At 46.6% G+C, this 27392-nt stretch overlaps 1 protein-coding gene across 2 annotated transcripts in view; it reads left to right on the top strand.

Annotated features, from left to right (window-relative positions):
- Positions 1-27392, top strand: part of LOC115393066 (CASK interacting protein 2) — a 49961-nt gene that overhangs the window by 14161 nt on the left and 8408 nt on the right. Inside the window, exons 3-13 of one of the 2 annotated variants that reach the window (XM_030097856.1) lie at positions 16795-16846; positions 17838-17935; positions 19328-19473; positions 20052-20147; positions 20834-20973; positions 22499-22607; positions 22689-22797; positions 22890-22984; positions 24706-24823; positions 25953-26078; positions 27093-27179. In XM_030097856.1, the coding sequence (XP_029953716.1) occupies positions 16795-16846; positions 17838-17935; positions 19328-19473; positions 20052-20147; positions 20834-20973; positions 22499-22607; positions 22689-22797; positions 22890-22984; positions 24706-24823; positions 25953-26078; positions 27093-27179 (1176 nt within the window). The remainder of the gene's footprint in view (positions 1-16794; positions 16847-17837; positions 17936-19327; positions 19474-20051; positions 20148-20833; positions 20974-22498; positions 22608-22688; positions 22798-22889; positions 22985-24705; positions 24824-25952; positions 26079-27092; positions 27180-27392) is intronic. The other variant, XM_030097857.1, reaches the window with a different exon arrangement.

Raw genomic sequence — 27392 nt, 5'->3', positions numbered from 1 at the left:
TGCAGTTGACACACACATTGTGTTTATTAGCTGGCTGCTAAAAGGCAGTGGGGAAGAGTCATTTTCAAAGAGTTTAACCAAACTGCAAATCAAGCGTCACAGCTTGGAACGCACTGTCACCAGTGAGAAGGCAAAGTCCCGGCTCTGTGTGAGGCGGTGCTACAGAACTGCTGCACGCAGCAGACAAGGCGGACAACTCATCAAAGAGGCGACGGCGACGAGGCAGCCTAAGCTCTGCAGCAAACACGCCAAACTTTTATCAAGCAGGTGAACTCCTGATGAACCTGTGTCATATTTCCTCTCAGCACAGCCTCTGGTTTTGGGCAGCACTCACAAAGAAAACAGGCGATGTCCTCCGATCAAGATGAGCTTGTTGTATTGTGACTTTGTACAGTTCTTTTGTTGGTTGAGCCTGGATTGTTGTACTCCTCCTAAATATCACAGGAGGAGAGGAGCTGTGTTTCTGACGTGCCTTCTGGATGCTTTTGGAAAGTTGTCGTTCCACCGAGACCAAGTCAACCGTGCAAAATTTGCATTCTGTGCTGGATAGGTTTTATTAAGAATACATGTGATGCCTGACCCACTTCACACTCTTGATACCACCGGCTGAGTCACAGGAAAGATGTGTTAGGTAACAATTCGTGGACCTCAGCGTCATCACCAACATTCTTAGATAAGCTCCATCGACAGGCAATCTGATGAAGCAGCTGTCAAATTACAATCACTGCGACATAGCTGTTATGGAAAGTGAAATTTCAGACTTGAAGTGAGAATATCACAACTGAATGCTGTTAAACTCCGAACTTCCCCGCTGGTGAAGCGTAAAGTTTGGGGCAGCTCTTCTGAGAAGCTATTCTTTAATCACTTTGCATTTTAATGTCTGCATAAGAAATAATACTTGTTAATGATACACTTAGTAATAAATCTACTTAACAGCATCGAAGTGAAAACTGTTCTGTTTGTAGTTTGCAGCTTCAGCTACATTTGTCCCTCTACATTTGTTTTTTTGGGTTGCTGCCAACTGGGAATTTGGAATTCCCCGACTAGCACCATTCAGAGTTCCTAGCTGCAGAGAGACATGATTATTGACCACGTCACTGTGTAATTCACAGGTTTACTCTCAACTGGTAATTGAGAATTTCCATGTGGGTAACCTCAAAATCAATTGCTCCATAAATACAGGATTCATCACCACATCTCAGTGGATTTTGTTGACTCGTTGTCAACAGGTAACTGAGTATTTTCGAATCGGCAACCTTACAAGTTCCTGGTTCCATAGAAGCATGATTTGTCACTCCAACTCTGCAGATGGAAATTCCCAACTTGTGATCTTCGGAGTTCCCAGTTCCATAAATGCATAATTATATAAAATGTTTATTTCGTTGAGTTGTTGACCACACAAGGAGTTCAACCTCCATCAGGATCCCTTTGTGGCTCAACGTCTTGCTAAAAGACCCTTTGAAGAGAACCTGCTTTACCAAGAATTTTCTATTGTCAACAATATCTCAAGCGTTTTAAAACCTGACATTGGATCTAATTGTGAGATTTCGACACCCAGTGCTTTGCATGTTTTTAAACCTGCTCCAACACTCCTGATTGAAATAAATGAGGCCTGATAAGGAGCCATTCATTTCAATGAGCCGTGTCATGGAGTCATGCACGCCTTACAGGCCGGCGGCTCCACAGCTCTGCATTCACAGAACGTAGACCAAGAGTCATGTGCAGGATATTTTGAGCGCGCACCTTTCCAGCTGCATGACTTTCTATCGCTATCAAGGTAATCTGCCGTATATTTAAAGCCTCAGCGAGAGATGACTTTGCATAGATGTCCATTGTGGGATTTTTCTCCCCCCGCCCAGAGCAGATAGCAATCCCAACATACCACCACAGAGGCTATTATTTCCTGATGTGCTGCTCACAAGAGAATGACGCCGTATCGGGCTGAGCCTGCTCTGTGATTGTGACACGGTTGTCTCAACAGGAAGTGAACAATGTCAAACTTGGACCTTCTGATAAGGAAGAATTATTTAGCGTAGAGCTCAGAGACGCTTAGTTGATATGACTAATCAACATGTACTTAAGATATAGTATTTCTAATTATGCAGACTTGAATAAATTAACTGTGTTGCAGTTAAAAGTGAAAACAACTATTTAGCTTCACAGTCGTGCGCATAGGTTGCTAGTGTGTATTCATATTTACATGTTTAGATCAAGTAGTTTTTAAATAATGTTAGAGTTTTGAGATAAATCTTAGAATTTGTAGAAAAGGTGAATTTTAAGAAAAACAGAATTTTGAAATTGAACTCAGATTGGGATTTATTCTGAATTGATAAAAGGCAAATATATGAGCAAAAGCAAGGATTTTGAAGAGTCAGTATTTTTCACATAAATCTCAAAATTTATTTAGTTAAAAGTTGTAATTTTGAAGGAAAAGACAGTATTTAGAGATAAAGTCAGTCTTTATGAGTCAGAATTCACAAAAATAAAGTCATAATTTTACTTTATAGGGTCGACCCAACGGCAATTGACTCCTTTTCCACTGCCCGCAGACCCGGGTCTAATCGCCTGCAGGTGGGCTACATGGTTGTGTTTTCCCGCTCTGATGATGTCCCACGTTGATGACATCATCAGCACGATGGAGCACAGCGAGGTAAACAACGCCGAGGAGTCGACGAGTCTCCTCTTCTTGTCACGAGACCACACACACGTACAGTGTTACCATGTAAACGGACACCTAAAATTCAGCAAAAGATTTGCATTTTTCACTTGATAACGCTGTTTGAACGTGGTCTACATATCGAATATTGGTTTCCACTTGCCGGACTGCACCTTGTGGCATATGAAAACCTTGGTTTTCTGTAATCTCTGCCCATATTGTTCAGTCGGTTTTACAATAGCTGCAGAAAGCCGTGCCTCCGGGCTCTGTGTTTTTTCCATGTTACCGCTTTGTGACGCAGAGCCTCGGGTCTCAGGGTTTGTGGAAGCGTGCATGGAAATAAAGGAGGGGCTGCGCAGCGCGCCGAGTTCGCAGAGTAAACAGATGATTTGAATGGTATGTAAAGTGTTTTTGTCCCCGCGGTGCAGGGTTGAGACATGTTACGCAACACGAGACCCACAGGTGTGTTTACGCCCCGCTCTAATCACCTTGTTTTTTTGGAGCGGTCCAAGTGTAGCGATGTTCACGAAAACACAGCAACACACAACAGCGCAGATGATCTGCTTCATTTCCACACTCCCTCGTTGTCAGCAAATATGGTCTGACCTAGTTGCCAGCGGCTCCACGGGAGATTACTCTCTTCCTTTTTAACAATGGAGCAAATTTATTGGATAATACAGCCTGGAGCTGTTTTGACATGAAGGGGTTTTTTTCCTGAAGACCCAGTTCCAGTGTTTATTCTTCCGGCGAAACACGCCGAGCAATTGATGAAGAATTGATGAAGCTAAAGTGTGTCGCTTAGCAAGTTTGGAGTACGTGCATGGCCTCGGGTGCCTGGCTGGCGCTGTTTATCCCGGCCTGTCTGTCCTTTCGGGAAAACTCCACTGTGCTCTCCCTGCACAGCTTGAGGTTTGACCAAAGGAGCTGTCAAGAAGCCCCGTCTGGCCACCGCTCACTCGTCTTGTTTAAAGCCTCCTCTCGCCTCGGGGTTTGTTTGCCTCTACAGGTACACTCACAGATCCAGACGCATTTGCATGCATCACATATCAGGCTGAAATTTTGTGACTTAGCAGGATTACACCTGACAATCTGATGGTGGTGTGACGAGGATAGCGATGGTGACATTTCTCTGTGAATGTAACTTCAGGCTCAATGAGTACTAATCCTGGTTTAAGCTTCAGCTTCGGTGGTGATTTCACACTTTTGGAAAAAAAATCAGAAACCAAGTCGAGCATTTCACAACCTTTTTTCAAAGTGAACAGCATGCACTGAGCGCCCAACATGAAAACTTTCTGAACTGATACGCAAAAAACGATGCGTTTTCACTCTAAGCGCTGTCATGGAACGGGTCACTAACGTTTCTGACGAAGCTGACGGGTTGTAGTTTGAAAACCTGAATCTGTCTTCATAACCCCACCAGGTGGTGACAGTCAACATCGCGTTGTATTCCAAATCAAATCAAATCAAATCAAATCCCGGGAATCGTTTGGGAGAGATGTTATGAGCTGTGTGGGACAGCTGTAGTGAAGCAGAGTGGGTGGTTTGGACTGAGGGACTGTTTACGCTCTCAGTAATCAGCGCACTTAGATGGATGTGTTCCTCAGATAAGTACTCCCCTTGATGAGGTCCTCACCTGACCACAAGCCATTTATCGCCACAGACTCATGATGACCCTAAATTACCCCCTTCTTCCTCACTGCTCTGTATTTTCGTCTCGCCCCAGGCAGCTTGTGGTCTCGCTGTTTGTACACTTTTCTACCGAATCAAGTGTCCCTCTCTCTGTGCTTTGTTAATGAGAAGCTGGGCCGAGTGGAAGCGCGTTTTCCTCCCTGTGGTATCACGCCAAAGAATATTTTCCAGACATAAAGGGAAAAGTTTAAGACTGTTCCAAACGGCACAGCTTCAGAGTAACCGCTTTTATTTCTGGTTTGGGGATCTTTTTTCTTGTTATTGTCGAACTGCAGTGGAAAGTTAAACATTAAAATGGAGGAGTCCATTTCTTTTGTGGCTGAATCGTAGTGCTAGTTAGAGGGACTCTTGATAAAACATTCAAAAAGTTCACTTCCTAAAAATTGCTCCAGTAAGAGAGACACGTTGAGTCACCAAATGACTTTAAAATGAAAACATGACACAAAATGTCAGCTGATTGCGTATTTCCCTTCAGTTTTTGCTTCCTTGAGCAAAGTCACGTGGCCTTATCAATCTTTTCTGACGGAGATCAGCATTTTTCTTCAGCTGATAAGCTCTGAGAAGCACACTTCAACAAAGCAGAGACAAAGGTAGCATTTGGCAGCGTGGTATTGTCCTGTGTAGGACTCTAAACATGACGAAACCAAAGATTCCTCTACTTAAAGATTTTAAAGTCAACAAAAAAGATCCTCAATTACCTGCTGATTACACAGCGTGGCATGAAACTGAGCAGAATTCCACATATTCCACCATTTGTAGTTGTAAATAATTCTGAAATGGGAAGCAAATAGAAAACAAATGAACAAAAAATGTTGTTCAAAAAGAAAAAAACTAATATTCCTAAAGAAACAAACCAACATAAACATGCAAATGTATACCAAAAGAAGCACACATCAAGCAGAAACAGATTTTAACCAGCAGAAACTAATATTTATAAACTTAAACAGATTTTCACAAATGAATATTTTGTATTGTTCCATATAAACCAGAGAATATAGCGGCTGGGTTGCTCCTCTGCCGCGCTTGTATTATTCATGCATGAGTTTGTATGAGTTCGCTCTGTACATCTGAAGTGTCTCATTAGAGACTTGTCAGTCACTGGCAGATCCCTGCGGATCCTCTAACCTGTACAAACAGAGCTGTACAAATACAAGAACACGGAGTGAATCACTCTGCATCTGTGATTGGAATGAAAGTAGAAGGTTTTAATATCCACTCACGGCTTTAAGGAAAACATTTAAATAAGAGAGCACCAAACGAGGAGACTCGTTCGTCTTTATAGCCGGGACGTTATTAATCATCTCCCACTTTGGACTTCCTTACACTCATTTTCACTGACCCACTTTTTTTTTTCTTTTTTTTTTTTCCAGCAGGCTCTGATTGGCCTCATCTTCTGATCCTGGCATTAATTGGTTTTTTTAGCGTTGAGTTTTATGCAGCTGTCTCTTTCCAGCACCAAAAACACACAATTTCACACACTAGCACCAGTTTTCCCCTCCTGTTTTCTTGAGTTTTCATTTTAGTCTTTGAGTTTTCCTTCCCATGAGTAAATCGTGATCAAAAATGAGAGTTTCAGCGAAGCAACAGATGTCTGCGACAAACTGCAGCCTCATCAGAGGAACTGAAAACAAGCAAGGCAGCTTTTTGAAAACGGTCTTTTATGTTTTCCGTGACGTTCTCCATCTCGAGGTTCTGATCTCGTGTCAAACGTTCCCTTGTTTTCGTGTCTACGCACCTGACATATCACCTGAACAGCTTCATCCTGCCTCCCCCACTTCCTGCTCTTCCTTTTACTCCCCTCCTCTTTTGATCATCCCTCCCGCTCCTTGGTGAGATTCGTTTTTTTTTTTTTTTTTTTTTTTCCCCCCTTACATCAAAAGCGCTGAGAAGCTTTTGCTTCTGTCCGGGATGCTTTGTGTGTGGAAGGTGCAGCAGGAGCAGAGCAGCAGTGGTTCAGAGAGTCTGAGGGAGCTCTGAAATGACTTTGTCTTTTTCCAGAAACTCTCCGGCCCCTTGGTATTTACGTTATTTAAACGATTACACAATGTCTTCAAGTGATAGCGCAAAGCTTTTATTGTATTTTTGGGTCCACATCCACAGTCGTGGTCTCATGGTAACAATATCACTCTCAACATTTCTGCTATAAACAAACATTGCTTTCAAAATATTGGCCAAGGTTACATGATGTTTTTTTAATTCTGAATTAATGTATTGATATTTAATAATTCGGTAACACTTGGAAGTATTCCCCCCTTGTGTGTCATTCCCAATTGAGGTTTACATGGAAAATACTTTTCATCACCTTTATTCCATTCTGCTTATGACAGGGGGGTTGGGAAGGGTTCTGATTGGACGGAGGGCAGATGTAACTGCAAGAAAAGAAACTCCACTTCCTGCTTCTTTTCTTTCTCTCTCGATTAACTTTGACGCCACAGCTTTCCAAAGGTTTGCGTTTTTATGCTCCCATCTATCCACTCTTTCCAGTATATCCATTTCTGTTTGGCTCGAGTTCAACGCTTTTTCTGGGCCGCCATCCTGGAATATGGGCGTCGTTGACACAGGACAATGAACGAGCATGCACAGAACGAACGGAAATAAGAATAAAGATGTATGTGATTGAGGAGTTATTCAATTCTTCTTTAAAATTAGAATAAACCAGCTACTTACTTCTGATTTCAGTTTAAATCAGAGCAGTCATTTTCATTTGAAACTAAAGGGGAATTAAAACTCTTATAGCCAATGTGAACACATGAAATTTTTCAACAACGAAAATGCAAAAATTAAGCATTTTCAGTTGACATTCTGTTGTGTAAATGGGGCCTAAAAGCACAGTGTCTTTTCCCGACAACTCTCCATCTCCTTGGCTTTTAAGTCCTTTTTTTTTTGTTTTTCTGGACGTCGGTGTGCAGCGGGGCTGGAACCCTGTAATTTCGCTGTCTTTGCGAGGGAACACGGTGCTTAAGATTTACTACACATCTGTTTAACTAACTGCTAATTCAATCAATCCTGTCAGAGGGAGGGAGGCAGGGCGGGGTGGGTAAGGGGAGCTTGACAGTTCTGTAGATGCTTAGCCGGCGGACATGTAGGATAGCGTGGTGGGTGTGCTATGCCAGGAATGCCGGCTCGTGTTGTAACTAGAACTCCCTGAAAAGAGCCTGTTCTTTCCACGCCGCCGGGGCAGCTCAGACCCCGTTCTGGCAAGGAGCCCAACGCCCAGCCCCTCTTTATCTGCCTCATTATCAATGTGCCCTTTTGTGCCTTCAGGCCCTTGTTTTTTTACACATGGAAGTCTTCAGCAGCCACAGACCTGCTCCCAGACTGAATACACTTGATGTAAACACAAGTGTAGACGTTAGCGTGCAGCTTTGGTGGGCACCAGTGGCTTCAGTGGAAATCACGCTCCTGTACTTATGTCAGCGACCGTATTGGTTTGTTGTGATTAGTTTTTACGTCTTTCTGTATTGTCCTTGTTCAAGCCTTGAGGGAAATGTCTGCAGATTGGGGGAACACTAGAACCTGGCTCGAGTTTTGTGGTGTCCCAACAATTTCCCCACAGTTTTACATTGCTGTCATTAAAGAATCGGCTCGACTGATTTGTGCCTTCGCTTCAGGACTTCCTGTTTCTAAAACCTCAGTTTCTCAACAATAGCTTAAGGAAATTTCAAGAACTTGGTCACACAGTCCTCTCTGCTCGAGAATGAGGTAATGTGTGTTGTTAGTAAAGTTTGCTCAGACAGCACAATGGCCCCATTTCTCAGGAAGTCCCTCAGGAAACGTTTCACACTCACGATGCTCACTCAGCTCAGGATGAGCTGATAAGAATTTGATGATCAATGTTGATGGTTTACCTAACTTTTAGAATTCGGTAATTGTAAGCTTTGGAGTTCATTCAAGGTTTCTTTAAAAACTGATGTTTTTGTTTTTCAGTTTGGCAAAATATTTTGTCAGCTAAGTTCAATGTGGCTTCATGTTCCTCTGTCACATGAGGTAACCTGAATGTCCAGAAGGTATTAATTAACTTCATCAATTTTATTTGAATGGACTGGTCACATTTCTCACAAGAATCTGGCTGTTTGTGAGTTTGTGCCACTTTTTTAATCTTCATGTTTCTTGAAAGCCTTGAAAGGATTTTAAAAAACTTGGACATGTTTAATTCTACCTCATTCTAACAGACACGGACACAATTGGTTGTTGCATTTGCTTAAACACAATAGCATTGAAACTCAGATTTTAGAGCTCCTCGAAGAGGTTCTTTGAAATGTGGAGCATTTTGTCTCCGTAAAGCTTGTAAAGATTTGGATAGTCGGCAGTATCAGTAACAAATATCACATCTTTTTATTGACCTCCACTGTGTTGCTTTCCAACCCTGTCTTCACGCTTTTATGAATGGATTCATTAGTTTCTATGCGCAGAAAACCCAACTGCTCTGAAAATAAGAATACTTCCTCTTTTATGACTTGAAAAATAACATCAATAAAGCAGAAAGACAGAACAGCATATTTAATCAAGGCTCCACTGGGAAACCCATTATATACTATCAACCCACAGTCTCAGTTTTGATTTTTTTTTTTTTTTTTTTTTATGTATTCTGATTGTTTTTACGACCAGTCGTTTGCTGTCAAATCTTTCCTTTAGATGATGCAGTCCTTTCTCCCACCAGAAGTTAGATCAGGACATTTAAGTTTTATTAGTGGGTTGGTCTCATTTTCAGAGTTCCCTTTCAGTCGATTCACTCGGTGCAACACATATTGTATGGGATATCACGCCCCTTACGGCCTGCTGAAGACACCTCTATTCACGCCTTTACGGCAGATGATCTGTGATGACGTGGATGGCCCGCCCTCCGCTTATAAGCGGCCGTCATCACAGACATCCCTCAGTTCTTACGCTCTTCACTGCGCTAAGAACACCTCGCCGAGACAGGTTAGCTAGCTGCTGCTAGTTAGCTTGTTTTCTCCGGTGCTGGAATTAGCTAAACAGCTCGCTGTTGGTGTTAGCCTCTGCTGCTGCTGTAGCAGGTGACTGCCCGCGGAGCGCTAATTTCGGACTGGTACAGGCTTCGTGTCTCGTCATGAGCACGAGGCCGAAGGTGGGGAAGAAGTCTTCTGTTCGTCCCTGTCCTCAGGGATGCGGCTTCTCCTTACACGAGAAGGACCAGCACGAGGCTTGTCCCGTCTGTTTGGGTGTTGTCCACGCCAGGAGGGCGTTGGCGGACCCCGAAGCGTGTGAGTTTTGTCTCCAGCTTCAGCGGTCGACACTCGAGAGACGGGTCAAGTTCGTGGAAAAAGTGCTGGGTGCTTCAGCAGCACGGCAGGACCCCCTCCTCTCCGAGTCCAGGGACCCAGCTTCGTCTGGCTCCGACGACGAGGAGCTCCAGGTCGAAGTCCCCGCTACTAGCTGGGCGGACCACATGGAGCAAGTGGAGGAAGCAGCCGGGTTTGACCCCGGGTCCTCCGAGCTGGCTGACCAGCCCTTTGGTCTGGCAGCCCATCATGACGACGATGACGTGCTGGACATCGGTCTGGACATGCATGGGCTGTCGGAGGACGAGGGCTTGCCGTCAGAGCAGTTAGCCGCAGCCACGGCTTCGGCTAACCGCGACGACAATTCATTTCTCTCGCTGTTTCGCAGAGCAGCGGAGAAGCTGGAGGTGGAGTGGCCGTCTCCTCCGCCGTCCCAGAAACCGTCACGGTTTGCGGGTTTTTTTCTACCCCCCGAGCCGGCAGCGGTGAAAAATATTCTGCCAATGTTCCCGGACTTTGTGGCGGAGCTAACATCGTCATGGGACAAACCACTGTCCACCCGCGTCACGGTGCCCGGCTATGGACAATATTCGGACTTGGACGGAGCGGAGAAGGCGGGTTTGGTTAACCCGCCACCGATGGAGCCGTCTCTGGCGGCCTACCTGGCCCCGTCCCATAACCATGGTGTCGGCGGGGCCCCCTCCCTCCCGTCCAAGCACTGCAGATTTTCAGCGTCACAGCTGGAAAAAATTTACCGAGCTCAGGCGGGTGCTGCCCGCGCGCTGAGCTCTGTCACTATGCTGCAGACGTACCAGGCTATGTGTCTGGCGGAGCTGGGTTCGCACTTGCCCCCAGACAACCCGCTGTCTCCTCTCCTGGACGAGGTCAGAGTCGCCACAGACTACATTCTCCGTGTGGCTCGCGGTGCAGCGCTTTCCCTCGGCAGAGGAATGGCGTCTACCGTGGTAGCGCAGAGACATCTGTGGCTGACTCTGTCTGATGTCCCGGAGAGAGACAGGGCCTTGTATCTGGACGGACCCGTCTCCACTGCGGGCCTGTTTGGTCAGTCGCTGGACGCCATCCAGGCGAGATTTGAGCTGGGGAAGAAGCAGAACGAAGCTCTGCGCAGCATCATTCCCAGACGGGAGGTAAAACCCAGATCCGCATCCGGATCCCGCAGGCCTGTAGCCGTGCAGCCGCTCCCTAAGAGGGCGACTCCGACGGCCAATGTCCAGGAGGGACAACAGGCGCGACACCAACTACCCGCTCAGCCTCCACGCCACTCGGCTTGGAGTAAGGGCCCACCTCCAGGCATCCGGAAGGATTCGGCGCCTAAGAGGAAGAAGAACCAGCCGTCCTAACCCTGGGATGGAGTCAGGAAGGGCCCGTGCAGCAGGGAGACGCTGCGGCCCTTCATGTTTTGCCCCCCGTGAGGCGGGTTCAATGTTATGTTCAGGGGATCAGTCCCAAACGGCGCTGTACTCCCCAAACATGGTCTCCCAAGCACTTTCCCCCCACACACTCAAATGTTTCTGGTGCGTGTTGTGTTCAAAACCTTGTTCTAATAAAGAATGTTATGGTTTTTCAAAAAATAAAGCAACGAAGTCGCTTTCAAATAAGTGGCAGTCAGGTGATGTCATTCCCTGCTGGCACGCTAGAGGGCAGCAGTCCTCTACCTTCTGTGCAGAAGGGCAGCCAAACGGTGTCATTCCCCCCTGGTACGCTAGGGGGCGACATCTCTCCACTTACAGTGCCCCAGATCAGCAGACTGGCGGCACGTCTCTCTCAGTGGCGCGCATGCGCACTATCCCCCTGGGTAGAGCGCACCGTTGCTACGGGTTACCGTCTGCAGTTCCGAGTCAGACCTCCGCGGTTCACGTCAGTGGTAAACACCGTGGTTTCTGGGGCAGCTGCGGCGGTGATGAGAGAAGAAATACGGACCCTTCTGCTCAAAAGGGCGATTCGAGTGGTCCCCGCCTCAGAGGAAAACAAAGGTTGGTACAGCCGGTATTTTGTTATTCCGAAAAAGGGGGGCGGTCTCCGTCCTATTTTGGACTTGAGAGTGTTAAACAGACGTCTAAGGACTTACAAGTTCAAGATGTTAACTCTCAGACAACTTCTTACCGCGGTCAGCCCGGGGGACTGGTTTGCATCCGTGGATTTAACAGACGCGTACTTCCACGTCGCGATTCATCCCGACCACAGGCAGTACCTGAGGTTTGCATTCGAGGGCTCGGTTTACGAGTACCTGGTGCTGCCGTTCGGCTTGTCTCTCGCCCCACGCACTTTCAGCAAGTGTGTAGAAGCGGCGCTGTCTCCCCTCAGAGAGAGGGGCGTGCGTATTTTGGCGTATCTGGACGACTGGGCTCTGGTGGCCAGCTCCAGAGAGCAGGCGGCGGCGCAGCTGTCGCTGCTACTGTCGCACATTCAGTCACTAGGATTTTCTGTGAATCCTCAGAAGAGCTCTCTGGTTCCGCGGCAACAGTTTTCATTCCTCGGACTGGAAATATGTTCAATTACGGGACGAGCACGGTTGTCAGAACACAGAGTGACCGCGTTTCACCGTTGCCTCGCTCAGTTTCAATTGGGACGCAGACTCCGTTTTCGCACGGTTTTACAGCTGACCGGCATGATGGCCTCCATGATAGCAGTGGTGCCGCTGGGTCTGCTGAAGATGCGGGCCTTTCAACGCTGGTCTCGCTCTCACCGGTTGTGCCCAGCGCGGCATCTTCAGAGAAAGCTGACGGTGACGCCTTCCTGCTTGCTAGCTCTCCGGCCATGGCGGGAGCCCGGCCTGCTGTGTCAGGGCTCCCCGATAGGCAGGGTGACGTTGCGCAAGGTGGTGTCCACGGATGCTTCCCTGAAGGGCTGGGGGGGTCTGTGCGACGGGGCGACGGTGAGAGGAGTCTGGTCACCGACTCAGTGCAGGCTGCACATCAATCTCTTGGAGATGCTAGCGGTTTTCTTAACTCTGCGGCATTTCTGTCAGTACCTGGCCGGCCAGCATGTCCTGGTCAGGACGGACAACACGACAGTAGTGTCCTATATAAACAGGCAGGGCGGCACTCATTCGCTTCCCCTGCTGAGGATGTGTCACTCTCTGTTGCAGTGGTGCAGTGTCAATTTCCTGTCAGTCCGAGCTACCCACGTTCCCGGGTGTCTGAATCTGGGGGCGGATCTTCTCTCCAGGGGGGGTCCTATGGTGAGAGAATGGAGGTTGCACCCACGGGTGGTGGCTCAGATATGGGAAAGGTTCGGCAGGGCAGAGGTGGATCTGTTTGCAACCGCAGCGAACACGCACTGTCCTCGGTTCTTTTCCATAATGGACCGCAATGCTCCTCTGGGGATGGACGCTCTGGCCCACCCGTGGCCGAACGTGCTCCTCTATGCATTTCCTCCAGTGGAGATGATATTGTCAATACTGGAGAGGGTGCGGCAGCAGGGCCTGCTCATGATCTTGGTGGCCCCTCAGTGGCCAGCGAAGTCATGGTATGCGGAGATAATCAGCTTACTGGCAGCAACGCCATGGTGGCTCCCAGTCTGCGAGGATCTCCTCTCTCAAGCGGGGGGTCAGGTGTTGCATCCGCGCCCGGAACTGTGGCGGCTGCATGCCTACCTGTTGAAAGGTCCATCTTATTAGCGAGAGGTCTGCCCCCTAATGTGGTGGCGACAATTCAGAGTGCTCGGGCCTCGTCCACCAGGGGTCTTTATGCATATAAATGGCGGGCCTTTGAACAGTGGTGTCAGGACCGCAGTGTTCTCCCGTTTCAGTGCTCTATTGCTGACGTTTTGACGTTTCTGCAGGAGCTTCTGGATAAGGGTCTCTCCTTTTCCACCATTAAAGTCTATTTGGCGGCCATATCGGCTTGTCATGTGGGCTTTGATGGTGTGTCTCCAGGCGCGCACCCTCTTGCCGTACGGTTTTTACGAGGAGTCCGCCGTCTGAGGCCGGTGATTCGATCTGGCGTTCCTTCGTGGGATCTAACTCTGGTGTTGGAGGCCTTATGTGGGCCGCCGTTTGAACCTATTGAGTCTGTGGATATGAAATTTCTTTCATACAAAACTGCATTGCTTCTCGCCTTGTGCTCTGCGAAGAGAGTGGGTGACCTGCATGCTTTATCAGTGAGTCCTTCATGCACCCGGTTTTCTGGTGATGGGACTAAGGTTACTTTACGCCCGAATGTGGCGTATTTACCTAAGGTCATCCCTGCAGCCTACAGCGCTATGACCTTTGAACTTTTGAGTTTTTGTCCGCCTCCTTTTGAGTCTGAGGAACAGAGGAGGTTGCATTTATTATGTCCGGTGCGGGCTCTACGCGCCTACATTGACCGTACGCAGGATGTGCGTTCGTGTGACCAGCTGTTTGTTTGCTTTACTAATCCAGCTAGGGGTAAGGCCCTGTCTAAGCAGCGGCTTTCTCACTGGATTGTGCAGGCTATTTCCTCCGCCTACAGCAGCAGAGGCCTCCCGCTGCCCCGGGGAGTGAGAGCTCATTCTACCAGGGGCCTGGCTACTTCCTGGGCGATGTTTAAGGGAGTGTCTATAACTGATGTTTGTGCTGCAGCTGACTGGTCATCTCCTCATACTTTTATGCGGTTTTATCGGCTGGACGTGACGGCCCCTTCGGTGGCTCAGTCTGTCCTTTCTGCTGGGTCGGCTTCGCACTAGGTTGCAGGCTAGGCTCGGGTTCGGTGGCAGCTCTGCGGGGCGTGTATATATGTCCCATACAATATGTGTTGTACCGAGTGAATCGACTGAAAGGGAACGAAATGTTATGTCTATAACTTCGGTTCCCTGAAGGAGAGGAACGAGGTACAACACTTGATTGCCCCGCAGTCAGCTGGGCTTCGTGAAGAGCGGCTATCGAACTGAGGGATGTCTGTGATGACGGCCGCTTATAAGCGGAGGGCGGGCCATCCACGTCATCACAGATCATCTGCCGTAAAGGCGTGAATAGAGGTGTCTTCAGCAGGCCGTAAGGGGCGTGATATCCCATACAATATGTGTTGTACCTCGTTCCTCTCCTTCAGGGAACCGAAGTTATAGACATAACATTTCGTTTTCGTCTGCCACCGCTCTCGATGAGAATATCAAGTAGGCTTGGTAGAAGCAACAACCACTGATTTCCTGTCCCTTTCAGTTGTATATTGACAATTACAGCCATAAATCACGTCGTATTTAACTTTTAAATGAATTATCGACCCAAAAACATATTTCTAATCATTTATAAAGAAAAAATCTTTCATAAAACCTGCCTGTAGAGAACCAAACTTGATGGTGGAGAACCAGATATTTTGAAGTTGTTGCTGAAAACAAGGAATTCTGTGTGTTTTGTTCTAAGTCTGGACCAGAAAGAAGGATTGACCCTGGAGGTATTGTGCTGTAATCTATGGCTTTTGACTATCAGTTGTGTGTGGAGTACAAATTACATACTCATACTCATACTTGTACTCATCCATTAAAAAATAATCTTCGTGCATCCCTTGTAGTTTGAAGTGAAGATAGTAAAACGACCTGAGAATTGGATGGATGTGCACAGTTTTCTTATAATTAGTAATCCTACAAACATCCATGTTGCACAGGCCTTTAGGGACCGGTACTCAACTAGTTAGCCTGCAGCATTTCTAGAAGCAGAAATGAACTCTTTGTATTTGAAGATATTGGTTCAAAAGTTACACAGATCAAGGATCAGCACGTAAAGTGTCATCCTGACATTTATAGGTCAACCTGATTCGATGTGTTCAGGCTCGTCTGCAGTTGACGTAGCATTAGCAATCGCCCTGGAATTCAGTGAACGGTGAGTGATCAGGCCTCGCGGTTCAGGTTAACGGTCGTCAAAAGTGGCATCCATTGCCCGCCAAGACTGAACGCCACGAAAATGTGACTCCCTGCCCACCCGTCACCCGCCCCGACCTCCTCGCCCGTTTCGTGTGAGCTGTGCAGTCGCCCAAAATACACCCGACTCTGACAGCTCAATCCCTTTAGTGTTCCTACTGTTGGGAGAACTTTCTTCTGCTGGGCCTCTTCCTGCCCCTCAGTCAAAGCCCTGCACACACACACACACACACTCACACACACGCAAGCATACACACACACAGGCACACACACAAATGTGACTTTCCACACCTATGTGGGCGCAAACAGTGCAGGAGATTGATGGCCATGAATGGCTCTGTATGCCTTCGTTTTCCTGTGTGGGTCTCTGCTGACAGTCGAAGGCCTTCACACTGGATCTCAGCTGGGGGAAGCTGGGGGGGGGGGGGGGGGGGGGGGGGGGGGTTAGCCCTGAGAAGGGACTGCAGTGCTCTTCGTGGGCTTGAACCTTATCTATGAGATGGAAATAAGATGACATTGGAAGTCCAAGTTTGATTTCACACTAACAGGAACACAAAGCAACAAATGGAATTGCGTCAATACCATCAGATTTCAAAGATCCAAGTAAGGCCCCGTTTGCACAACATTTTCAAGTGAAAACACAAAACTTTCGTTTTTGCCCACAGAGTGTCATGACTCCCAGTCCATATTCTCCTGACACTTGGTAGTTTCAGAGTTGAGAGTTTTCCAGTCTAACTTTTTCTTCTATCCATACGAATGTCCTTTGTACTCGCCATTGTTAGTTAATGTTTGTAGCATGTTGTTCTCTCCTAGTGTGTGTGGTTGTGTGTGTGTGTGTGTGTGTGTGTGTGTGTGTGTTTCAAGTAAACGTACGTCATTTTCGAAACGTTGTGATGTCAACGCCACACTTATCAGAAATGAAGGCGCAAAAACAAAGTTTATGCTTGAAGCGTTAATGGGGCCTAAGTCTTATGTGCATTAATTAGGTAACTTGTTGAATCAGTTTCAGTAATTTTGAATGTGATAAACACAGAATAGTGAAAGAGATGAGCTTGAGTCCACTATTTAACAATCAGCTGTGCCACTCCGTCGAGGTGTGAGTGACTGGACGCCAACCCGACTGCATGTTTTTGTCCCGTCACGTTGAGTTTTCTACTTGTCGCTCCGGGTTTGGTTGAGCTGTGATGAGAGCGCAAATGAGGCGGAATCTTACATTTCTTTAGGGAGGGGACGGGCGAGGAAAGCCCGCAACGCTGTCAGGGTGTTTGACGAAAGAAGACACGATGGAGGGGGGAAAACAAGTAAAACACAAGGGTGGAAGGAATTCTCCAGAAATGTTATCAAATTCTTTTTTTCTTTTTTTTCTTGCAGAGCTGCTGGGCTCCACCAAGAGGCTGAACATCAACTACCAGGACCCAGATGGGTAAGAGGACTGCATGTGGGTACATGTTAAAGTGTGTGTGTTGGCCGAGCTGAGTCAAGGCATTGCGGTGGAAGATTCACCGTTCATCGATTGACAGACTGGAGAAAAACTGTGTTTTTTTTTTCCTGTTTGACTTCACTCTGACTCACCATCCAGTTACATACACACACATGTTCGGACACACGCTTCACTTCCCAGGAATTGTGTCACTACTCCAGTACAAACTTACGGGAAAATGAGCTTGTTTGTGTCGTATTATTAAAGGGAGGATTGTCAACTTTAACCCTTTATCGAGCAAATAACCACATCTGGTCAAAGTATCTCACTGTTATATACTAAAAAAAAAGAGCAAAACAACATCATTTGTCAGATAAAAAAGTCTAATGTATGCAGGACATCAGTGTGTTTCAATGAGTTTCTTATAAAGACAAGTTTTTTGGATCAGTAGCATTCACACAGACTAAAACATGATCCAAAGACTTTAACCATAAGTTAATTTATGGGCTGAAAATCCATTTTTATTCAAGATTTCAGCTGGAGTTACACTTTCTTCTAAGTGAACACATTAAAAAAAAGTATATTCATTCATAAAAATGTGTATTTAAATACAATTATTCATAGTTCTATCAACAATTTTCCTTCTCAAAACAGTGTTGGCAGACAATAACTACATTTAATAATTTACCTGTTAATACTCTTATTCTTGTAAATACTCCTTATTTATTATTTTTTAAAGTGTGAATACTCGTTGCCCTCTGCTGTGTCTTTGTCACCTTCCTTCTTGTCCCTCGTGGGGCGAGAACGAGCGTCCCGACTCGGTTCTGCCCCCAAGGTCCACCTCTGTGTGATCGCTCAGAATTTATGTCTTCAATTTCTCTGTGGATCACAAACACATTTCACCTGTGGAACTTTGAGAAACACACACACAGAGCTGGTGTCAGTCTATGACCTGACGTGGGATATATATGATGCCATCTTGCCCTCTTTGCAGCTTCTCGGCGCTGCACCACGCCGCTCTGACCGGCACCACCGAGCTGCTGTCGCTGTTGCTGGACGCCCAGGCCCAAGTGGACGTCAAGGACGTCAACGGTAAGGAGGTTGCTTCACTGCCTGGGGAAGAAAAAAAAAAAAAAAATCCCCTGCAAGTTAGTTGTGGTGAAACTTCTCCAGCAGCTCTCCGACTCGCTCATGAAAATGAGTTTGACCCAAATGAATAAATACGACTGGCTTTGAAGTGGGGCCGGCCGTGCAGCCGCGGCGAATGTCTGAGGTCTGGAGTGGCAGGCGTGCAGCGCCCATTATGTCAGGTCACACACGGACTCATTGAGAGGTTAAATTCAAACCCTCTCAGATCCGAGGCCTCCTGGCTGTGAAGCGAGGCAGGTGAACGTACCTTACTGGACTCCCCAACTCAACAATACCACGGGAAAAAAAAAATCCAGGCAGCAGAGAATGATGGTAACTTATTCTACTTTCATAACATCAAAATGGAAAAATGAATCTGAAACTTCTAAAACTGGGAAATTTTACCATCTTTATAAGTAAAATAAGAGAGAAGTATTTCTATATTATTCCTTCAGCTCACTGTAGAATTAAATTAGGTGAGATTAGATGGATTTTTGTTTTTTTCTTCATATTGAGGCTTTTTTTCTTACATGTATACTCTATATTTGCGACTTGTGGTTAAAGTGGAGCTAATTGCTTCTGTCCACACTGAAATAATTGACTATTTGGTGTTAAATCCGTCACTTTGAGTCAGTCCTCCCAGGCAGGCCGATCACAAACCGTGCTGCTCCCTTCTCTTTAAAGCTTGAGTCTTCTCAGAGCTACTCATCTCAAGTCTTATTTATTCACAGAGAGAATTCCATGAAAGAACAAGTCAATATGCTTGTTTCTAGATATAAAACATTAATAAAATGACATAAGCCCCGTTTATGCAACGTTTTCAAAGGAAACCCTTCCGTTTTTGGGTGTCTGATTATGCAATAACAGTGCTAAGGGTCACTGAAAACACAACTTTTACAAAGCAGTTTCCGAGATGGAACTTTTTTGAAAACACTTTGTAGAAAACTAAACTTTTCTGAAATGCTGCGACTGTACATACGCACCTCGTCTGCTCCCATTGCAAATGTTAAATAGCGGATTGTGCTCTGCAGGCGTGTGTGTGTTTTCATTACAAAAACAAACTTCAGCAGGATGACTACAACGTGCGAACTACACCATTTTGTTGCGTTTCTGTTTCTGTGTAAACAAACATCGTTTTCAACACGTTGCCGTGTAAAGGCAAAATTTTTCTGAAACAAGAACAAAAGCAATGCATTTTCGCTGGGCTGCAGCTAACGAATGTTTCTGAAGGCCAGTATTCTACCAATTATTTTAGCAATTCATCGGAGAAAACACACATTGCATGCATTTGTTCCTTTTTTTTTTTTTTTTTTTTTTTTGCTGATTTCTGTCCTGCGTCTTCTCCTCCATCCGCAGGCATGCGTCCCCTCCACTACGCGGCGTGGCAGGGGAAAGCCGACTCCGTCCTCCTGCTGCTGAGAGCCGGCGCTTCAGTCAACTCCCCGTCTCACGATGGACAGATCCCGTTACACCTGTCTGCCCAGTACGGACACTACGAGGTGGTACGTAGTCCATGTGGGGTCCAGCTCATTACCGAAGCCCCTGATTTCAACACTCGTCACAAAACCAAGACTTCTCTTTGAGATGAAGGTCTGCTTCAAGTGTAGAAGTAGGGGCTACCCAGGCACAGAGCCCCCCGTCATCGGCCCGGGGCAAAGTTCCAAGGCATTAACAGTCCTCTAGTTTCACTGAAATCTACCCTCTTTGTGTCTCACCTGCTTTTGTGCCACAACAAAAGCAGTAATGCCATTAATGCTCAGACACCAGGTCTTACACAAGAGCGTGGAAGCAGTGAGCGCACACATTCCTTTCCTGGAGACTCACAGGGTTTTTTTTTTTTTCCACGGGAGTGTGTAAAAGGACAGATACACACACCTCTAGCCCACACAAAAACCCATCGATACAGCACTGGTGATCCTAAACAGAGGTCGTCGCCCCGGAGATATCGTATGTTCGAGTCCTCTGTTCGGGGAGACAAAACATCAACACACACGGAGCCGGTGTGTCGGGATGATTGACAAATGAGTGTTCACCAAAACACGGGCTGATATCGCTTACGCTCTCCTCTTTGCCTTGTCAGTCGGAGATGTTGCTGCAGCACCAGTCCAACCCCTGCCTCATGAACAAGGCCAAGAAAACGCCGCTGGATCTGGCCTGCGAGTTTGGCCGGCTGAAGGTGCGTTGCTTCGAGGATGTTTTGGTGTCAGATGCACGATAAATAAAGCCTCAATGCACAGATGTGCCCTGCATTTAAACCCATAATTCAATCACTTTTCAGACTATTTATTTTGCCATTTATGATGCCATTATTATTGCCTCCCAAATCAAGTTATTTCCACGTGAAAACACCTTCATTGGAAGGAGGTGGATCCTGTCAAGCGTGAAGCTTTGGCGAAGTGAACAGAGTTTGCACAGAGGAGAAAACAGAGCTTCAGTGGTTCTTTTGGGACTCTGCACCGTTAAAGATATTGCACATCGCAGTGTTTTACTGATCCTCTGCCACGTTGATGGATAAGCCTGGCTGTGAGACGTATAGCTGGAGCTATAACTCAGTGACACACAAGCTTGTTAAACGTTCCTGGTCCGGTCTGAGTTTGCAGTTTAGCTGTGAAAGAAATGAAAGCTTTGGGCTGTTTTTTTTTTTTTTTTTTGTCCCACAGACTCTGTGTGGTATCTTTAGACAGCTGCTGACGACTGGATAAGCCTCCGCGTGCTGGGCTAACCCTATATTTGAATCATCCACAGTATACTATTACATTGTGCGACCTGGGTTAAACTTGGCTTTGCATATATACATTATTTATGTTGCTGTAATTCCTGTCCTGATTCTGCCAGCTAACGCGTCATGGTGGGCTTCTTTAGGTGGCTCAGTTGCTGCTGAGCAGCAACATGGTGACAGCTCTGCTGGAAGGAGAGGGAGGAGGAGGCGGAGACGGTGTGGACTCGTCCTCCACCACTCCGCTCCACCTGGCTGCCAGGAACGGACACAAAGACATCATCAAGTAAGACGAGTGTCCTCATCCACACCTTCTGCTGCTGTCACTACTGCAAGCAGCCTGCTGATTTATGTGATTCAGTCTGAAAAAGCATCTTTTTCTACCTGTAGACCTGGGATGAAATTCTTAATGTCAGAGAAGCACCTACTAGTGGCCCAACAAAAAAAATACATCGTTTTCAGTTGAAACATCGTCGTGTAATCGAACTCTTAGTTTAGTGCCGGCCTGTTGTGCACCTTGATCACCTGATCATCAAAAGACGCTCGTCCTGTTGCAAGATGGTGATTTGTGGATTAGTCGTTGCAGCTGTGTTGCACAGTAAACATATTTAGCTTTTATTTACTGATGATTAGGTGCAGGCAGCGGGACAGAAATCAGAGATACAAACCCACATTATATTTAAATGATATGCAGCAGCCTAGAAATGACTGCGTTGTAATTGGTGCTATATAAATAAAGCTGAACTGAATTTAATATGCCACATACATATTCATACTGTAACTTCTGTCCCTGTTGTTGCTGTTTGACTGAGGAGCACATGGGCTGTTTTCCACTTTGTGTTTTCCATGTAGCGTATCTGTGTAAATATGTGTGTGCTTATCCAAACAGCTCCACCCTGCTAATGCTTCCCATCCTCCCCGAATCTTGCAACACTGTCTTTCCACATTTTTCTCCCTCCCCTACAGGAGAAGTTTGAAGCCCCCGACACAAACAGAAAATTAAAGTTTATTCAGAGTTTACTCAGCAGAATTGCGACTGTGATCTCTCACTCGGGGATTTCTGTCGCTTCAAAGGCCGTCACGGCAGACGTCCTCGCACTCCGTGAGGAGGATTTCCAGGTCTGATTGGGAGTGGGGCGGCGAGCGCCGGCACACTCAGACAGGCAGGAGATTAGAATATACGCCCGGAAAGATGGGGAGATTTCTGTTGTTGGATTTAGCTTCATGTACGGATGTGTTCTCTGTTTGCGGGAAGCTCAAACCAAAAGGTTATTAAGAGAACAATTCTCCACAGTCTGGGAACCTGTGTGGGAACTTGTGCCATGTGAGGGTCTGGAAAACTCTGTCTGACAGTGCAGAAAACATCAATCACACTGATACTTTTGGATTTTTTTTTTTTTAAACTGGGTGAAATGAATTTTTAGACAAAACATGATTGAGAAGAGAAAAGCTCAGTGTAGAAAAGTCCAGCAGTCGTGTCGTATGGCAGCTTCATTGGAAAATTTGCCTTCTGTGAGCTATCAGATGGTCTTCATCTCTCATGCTGCTGCAAAAATACGAGATTTAGAAAGCTTCTGTGTTGTTTCCTTCTTCAAAACCTGACTCAGCCTCCTCCTCCTCCTCCTCCTCCTCCTCCTCCTCGATGCCATCAGCATTCCTACATCTGGGTCTCTCGCAGAGGCACTGATTTGTTATCTCGCACGCACGTGGGAGGAAGAGTGTAGGTTGTTGTGCATGGCCTAATGAGATGCTGCAGATGTGTGCAGCAGCTGAATGGAGTGATGTGTTTGTTTCTGACTGGACTCCTCCAGGCTGCTACTCAAAGCCGGCATCGACATCAACCGAGCCACCAAGGCGGGCACGTCGCTGCACGAGGCCGCCCTCTACGGGAAGACCGAAGTGGTGCGGCTGCTGCTGGACGTAAGCGCAGAGCGCATTTTGCGTCTTCAATTGAAAGCGTTGTCGTGTAAACGGCGTCTGAAAGTGCACGTCTGTGTTCAGGCCGGCGTCAACGTGAACATGCGAAACACTTACAACCAGACGGCGCTGGACATCGTCAACCAGTTCACCACCTCCACGGCCAGCAGGGACATCAAGCAGCTCCTCAGAGGTCGGCACACCTCAGCTCTCCATCTCTGTTTATGACACACTTCATGGCGATGTTTCATATTGTGGTAACAAGTGTCTGTTTTTACTTTGTAGAAGCATCAAGTTCTCTCCAAGTCAGAGCGGTGAAGGATTACTGGAACCTCCATGACCCGACTGCGCTCAACCTGCGGGCCGGGGATCTCATCATGGTACTTTAATTTGATGTTTTTATATTTGTTTGAGCAGGAATTTTAAGTTAGGGCTGAGACTATGACACATCCATCCTCATTACAGGAAAATAAAATTGTCTTTTTATTGGAAAAGGCAATTTTTTTCCCCTTTCATGCACAATTCGCATCATTGTGGTTTTTCCTTTATTTACTTATTGTTTTTTTTCCTACTATAAATATAGACAGAAGACCCCCCAAAAAATGTTTTATTTTTTAAAATTTACTTTTGATTTGTAGGTTGGCATATGGTGACTTGCTAAACATGTTAGCCGCGAGCTAACGCTTATGTCAAGAGTGTCAAGCACATTTGAGTTCAGAAGCCACATACAAACCAATGTCCTCTTCAGTGGACCAGACCTGTAAAATAGTGCCATAATGACCTTTAAATTTAAACTTTTCTTCGTAGTGGAGCAGAGAATACGTGAAGAAAATATCGATATTGCCACGAAACAAAACCATTACTACCGAAATTGACTACGCTGTCGAGTGAACTCACCCCCGAAATGAAGTCTGTCATGTAAACAGACTCTTAGATCAGTCCCAGACGAAGCTCGAAATGAATCACGCATGAGTTCACACGAGGTCCGAGCAGCAACGGAGTCCAAACCGGGTTTGTAGTGGAAGAAGTTTCATGTGGGACTTTAAAGGATCCGCTGCTCGCGCCTCGGTGTCGGATGCCACGGCGAGGCTTCAGATTCCTGGAAGAGTCCATGCTCTGGCAGCATATCAGGCAGGAGGCCTCAGTGGGCCCCTGTGGCGGTGCATCACGTCGTACATACAGTCAGGGATCTGCGAGGTTTGAACTGCTGCCTATGGATCCAGCTTTAGACGTTACCGCTACTTCTAACATCGGACCTCACAGACGTAAATCAGAGTGCTCATTTTCGTGTGTGTGATGTGGAAAACAGGTCAGAGAAACACTTCCTCAACATGTTTACACCATGATTCCATGTCCATCCTTATTCCAGTGTTTATTTCATTGACGAAGGCCGTGATGAAAAATATTTCTCAACAAAACTTTTTCAGAGTCTGAAAAAGGAGAAATTATTTGCATGAACAGGTCAAGAAAAAAAGTGGACAGCAGAAGGATAAATAAAAAAAAAAAAGTCCAAGGGTCTTTGCAGCGTGAGGCTGATGAGTGACGGAGAACTCTGCTTGAAAGTTTAGATAAAAAAAAAAAAAACTAAACCCATCAGTTTGGATTGCTCTGGAAGTCTCACATCACGGAGTCACAGTGAGAATCTGATCTTTACTTCTCGTGCAAACACATGTTGGCTTTGATTACAATCCAAGAGCCGTGCGGCTGATGCTGCGAGTGTTTGTGCGGGATGTTGTGGGGTAATTTGTTGTACTGAGTGGGAGATCACAGGAGAGAAACGGGCTCAGACTTGCTGCTGTCGCTCTTTAATTACCACCTCGTTGCCCCCTCCTCCTCCTCCTCCTCCTTCCTTCTTCCCTTCACACACTGTTTTTCTTTTTTGATATATTTTATACTTGACATCTCCAGACTCTTGTTGGAACTCGCTACGCTGTTGTGTACCATACTGTCGGAGAGCAGCCATGTTTGTTTTCGCCCTCTCCAGGCATTTTTTTTAATGCTTGGGTTTGTTTTCTCGACTCCTCGTCTCCCTCATCACAGCCTTTATGTGTTGTTGGCTCTGAATCCTCAGTCCTAATTGGGTCATTTTTGTGCGTGTCAGGTCCTGGAGCAGCACTCGGACGGCCGCTGGAAAGGTCACATCCACGACAGCCAGCGGGGGACGGACCGGGTGGGCTTCTTCCCCCCGTCCGTGGTGGAGGTTCTCAGCAGGAGAGCAGGTAGCTCCGGCAGCCACAAATAATTCACTTTCACTTATATAGAACCCCCTCCAAAAGACCCAACTCCTCCACAAAGCAGAGGAAACAGTGGGACGACAAACTGGATTCAACCACAACAAATCTTTTATTTTCTAAACCTATAGCAGCTTCATTAGAAAATGGTCCACTCTAACTCTGACTGGCAGTTTTCATACTGCATCTTTGAATGATTTATAGCTCATAAAGACCTGCTTCATGCTGCAAAGTATTAGCCTCGGTACACACATGGTGCTGCAAGACTGGTATTAAATTGTTTGCGCTGCCCGATAACCGCGGGGTTCGGCCTGCTTGTAAACCATCAGATTTAATCCCTGTGAAAAAAAAAAGGAATATGAGCCCGCCGCTTGTTTTGCAGCTGTAAAGCCACTGACATTCAAACAGCGGGACGACGAGGGGTTCAATAACAGCAGCTCACACACACACACACACACACACACACACAAGCTCAAGCACTTCTTCTGAGTCCTCAACATGCCAGACGACACACATACACTCAGACGCTCACACACAGAGACACACATTAATAGGATTACTATGGCCAGATTGCAAAGTGTCAGCTCAGCGCTAAAGCCCTCACAGTCTGCGTCGGAATATTGTGTGTGTGTGTGTGTGTGTGTGTGTGTGTGTGTGTGTGTGTGTGTGTGTGTGTGTGTGTGTGTGTGTGTGTGTGTGTGTGTGTAAGACAAGAGAGAGTTTGACTCAAAGTGTGTGACAGGCGGCTCTGCTTATGAGGCAAACTCTGTTGTCTGTGTGTGTGTGTGTGTGTGTGTGTGTGTGTGTGTGTGTGTGTGTGTGCGCGTGCGTGTGTATGCGTGTGTGTGTGTGATAATGTCAGCGGTGTCAGCACACAAAGGAAGAGCAAAGCCCTCTCAGTGTCGCTCCTGATCTTCCACTTCCATTCAGCAGCTTCTTATGTAACTCAGAGGATTTCTCCCCAGTCTGCCTCTTCTTCCATATTTCCAATCGGACGACTCTGCAGTGGAGTTTCTTTACCTGTGCATGCAGTTCCTCATGCACGCACGCCGTCTGCAGTCCCTCCCACTCATGCATGCGCACCTCAACCCAAACCTTTCTCCCTGCCTGACACTAGGGGGCACTCTCTCCCGCCAAGCCTCCATGCCCTGCAGACAGCACTTTGCTTCCCGAGCTCCTCCCTCCAGCCACGGCCACGCCCCCCAGACCGACGACTCCTACATCCTGGGCTACGATCCGTCAGGTACAAACACGTAAACACGAACACTTTCTCAGAATATTTCAAAAATCTTGTCAAAGTTAAAGCTAAGCAACAAATCAAAGAAAAAAAACTGAGTGCAAATAACTGGAAAAGACGGCAGCTTAAAACCACGATGAGTCATTTAATTGATCGTAGCTCTTGGGAAGCATGTATGTGAAACAGTAAAAAGTGAAAGGTTGGTTTAAAGACAGCCAGAGCGAGTTTCACGTTCTAATGGTTAATTTCATCAGCAAACAATAGAATTTCACAATTTTTAAAATTTCCAAGCTTTCAAGATGTGAATGCAAGAGTGCGGAATGAGGAGTATTTTTTGTTTATGTGTTATTTTTACTGAAATGAAAAATATCGCCCGAAGAAATTATTATTGTAGGCAATTATTCAATATTAACACAGTGATATCTAGAGGTTGCACACAGTATGTACTGCAGGCATATTTTGATATAAAATGTTGCTTTTTAATATATGCTGCATAACCAGATAGATAGCTTAATAAAGTGATGCATAGTAAATAAAATACGGTAGGCTACTTCGTTTCTATATTGCATGGCTAAGTTTGTCTTCTCACTCATGGTAGCTGTGATGAACTGCATCAGATTCAAAACAGCTGCAAAGATACAACAAAAATCAGATGTACAACCACAGTATGATTGAAATATGCTTCAAAACAACCAAAAGTCACTACAAAGATCTGAAAAGACACGAACACTGTCCAAACAAGGGAAACTAAAACTCAACAGCAAACAGAGAAAGACGAAGACTCACAAGAACCAAAGAGACAAAGAACCTTCAAAGAGACGCGATGAAAGGACACCTCCGCAGGTTGTCGTCTGGTGCCGTTCGGTTCTGTTTGGTTCCACTGGGTTCCCCTCGGTGCTGTTGGGTGTCGCTTGGTGTCGCCTCCCTCCCAGCCCCTCCTCCGTGCCTCCGCTCTCGGTTCTGTGCGCAGCACACGGGCCGCCACAGCGAGTGTGTGTCTAAAGTGTGTGTGTTTGGTAGGTGCTCCACCGGGCAGTCAGCTCTCAGCCTCAGCTAGTCCTGCTAGCCCCACTCAGGATATTTGGGTCCTCAGGAACTCTCCCACTGGTAAGAGTGTGTGGCCCCAAACCCTGAACCCCCTCACCCTGTGTGACCCTGTAGACCAGCTCCAGCCCCACCACACCCCTGTAGCAGAGCTTCCTCCCAGTATTGACCCATCCTCACCCCTCTGCTGCCCCCCCACTCCCAATAATCCAGTCAGCACAGTTCTCTTGCAGCAGGATCGTGATGGTGAGTGAGCAGCCGGCCTCCAGAGCCGTT

The sequence above is a fragment of the Salarias fasciatus genome, chromosome 8, assembly GCF_902148845.1.
Source record: "Salarias fasciatus chromosome 8, fSalaFa1.1, whole genome shotgun sequence".
NCBI lineage: Eukaryota > Metazoa > Chordata > Actinopteri > Blenniiformes > Blenniidae > Salarias > Salarias fasciatus.
The sequence above is the reverse complement of the archived record's forward strand: the minus strand, read 5'-3'. Positions and strand labels throughout refer to the sequence as shown.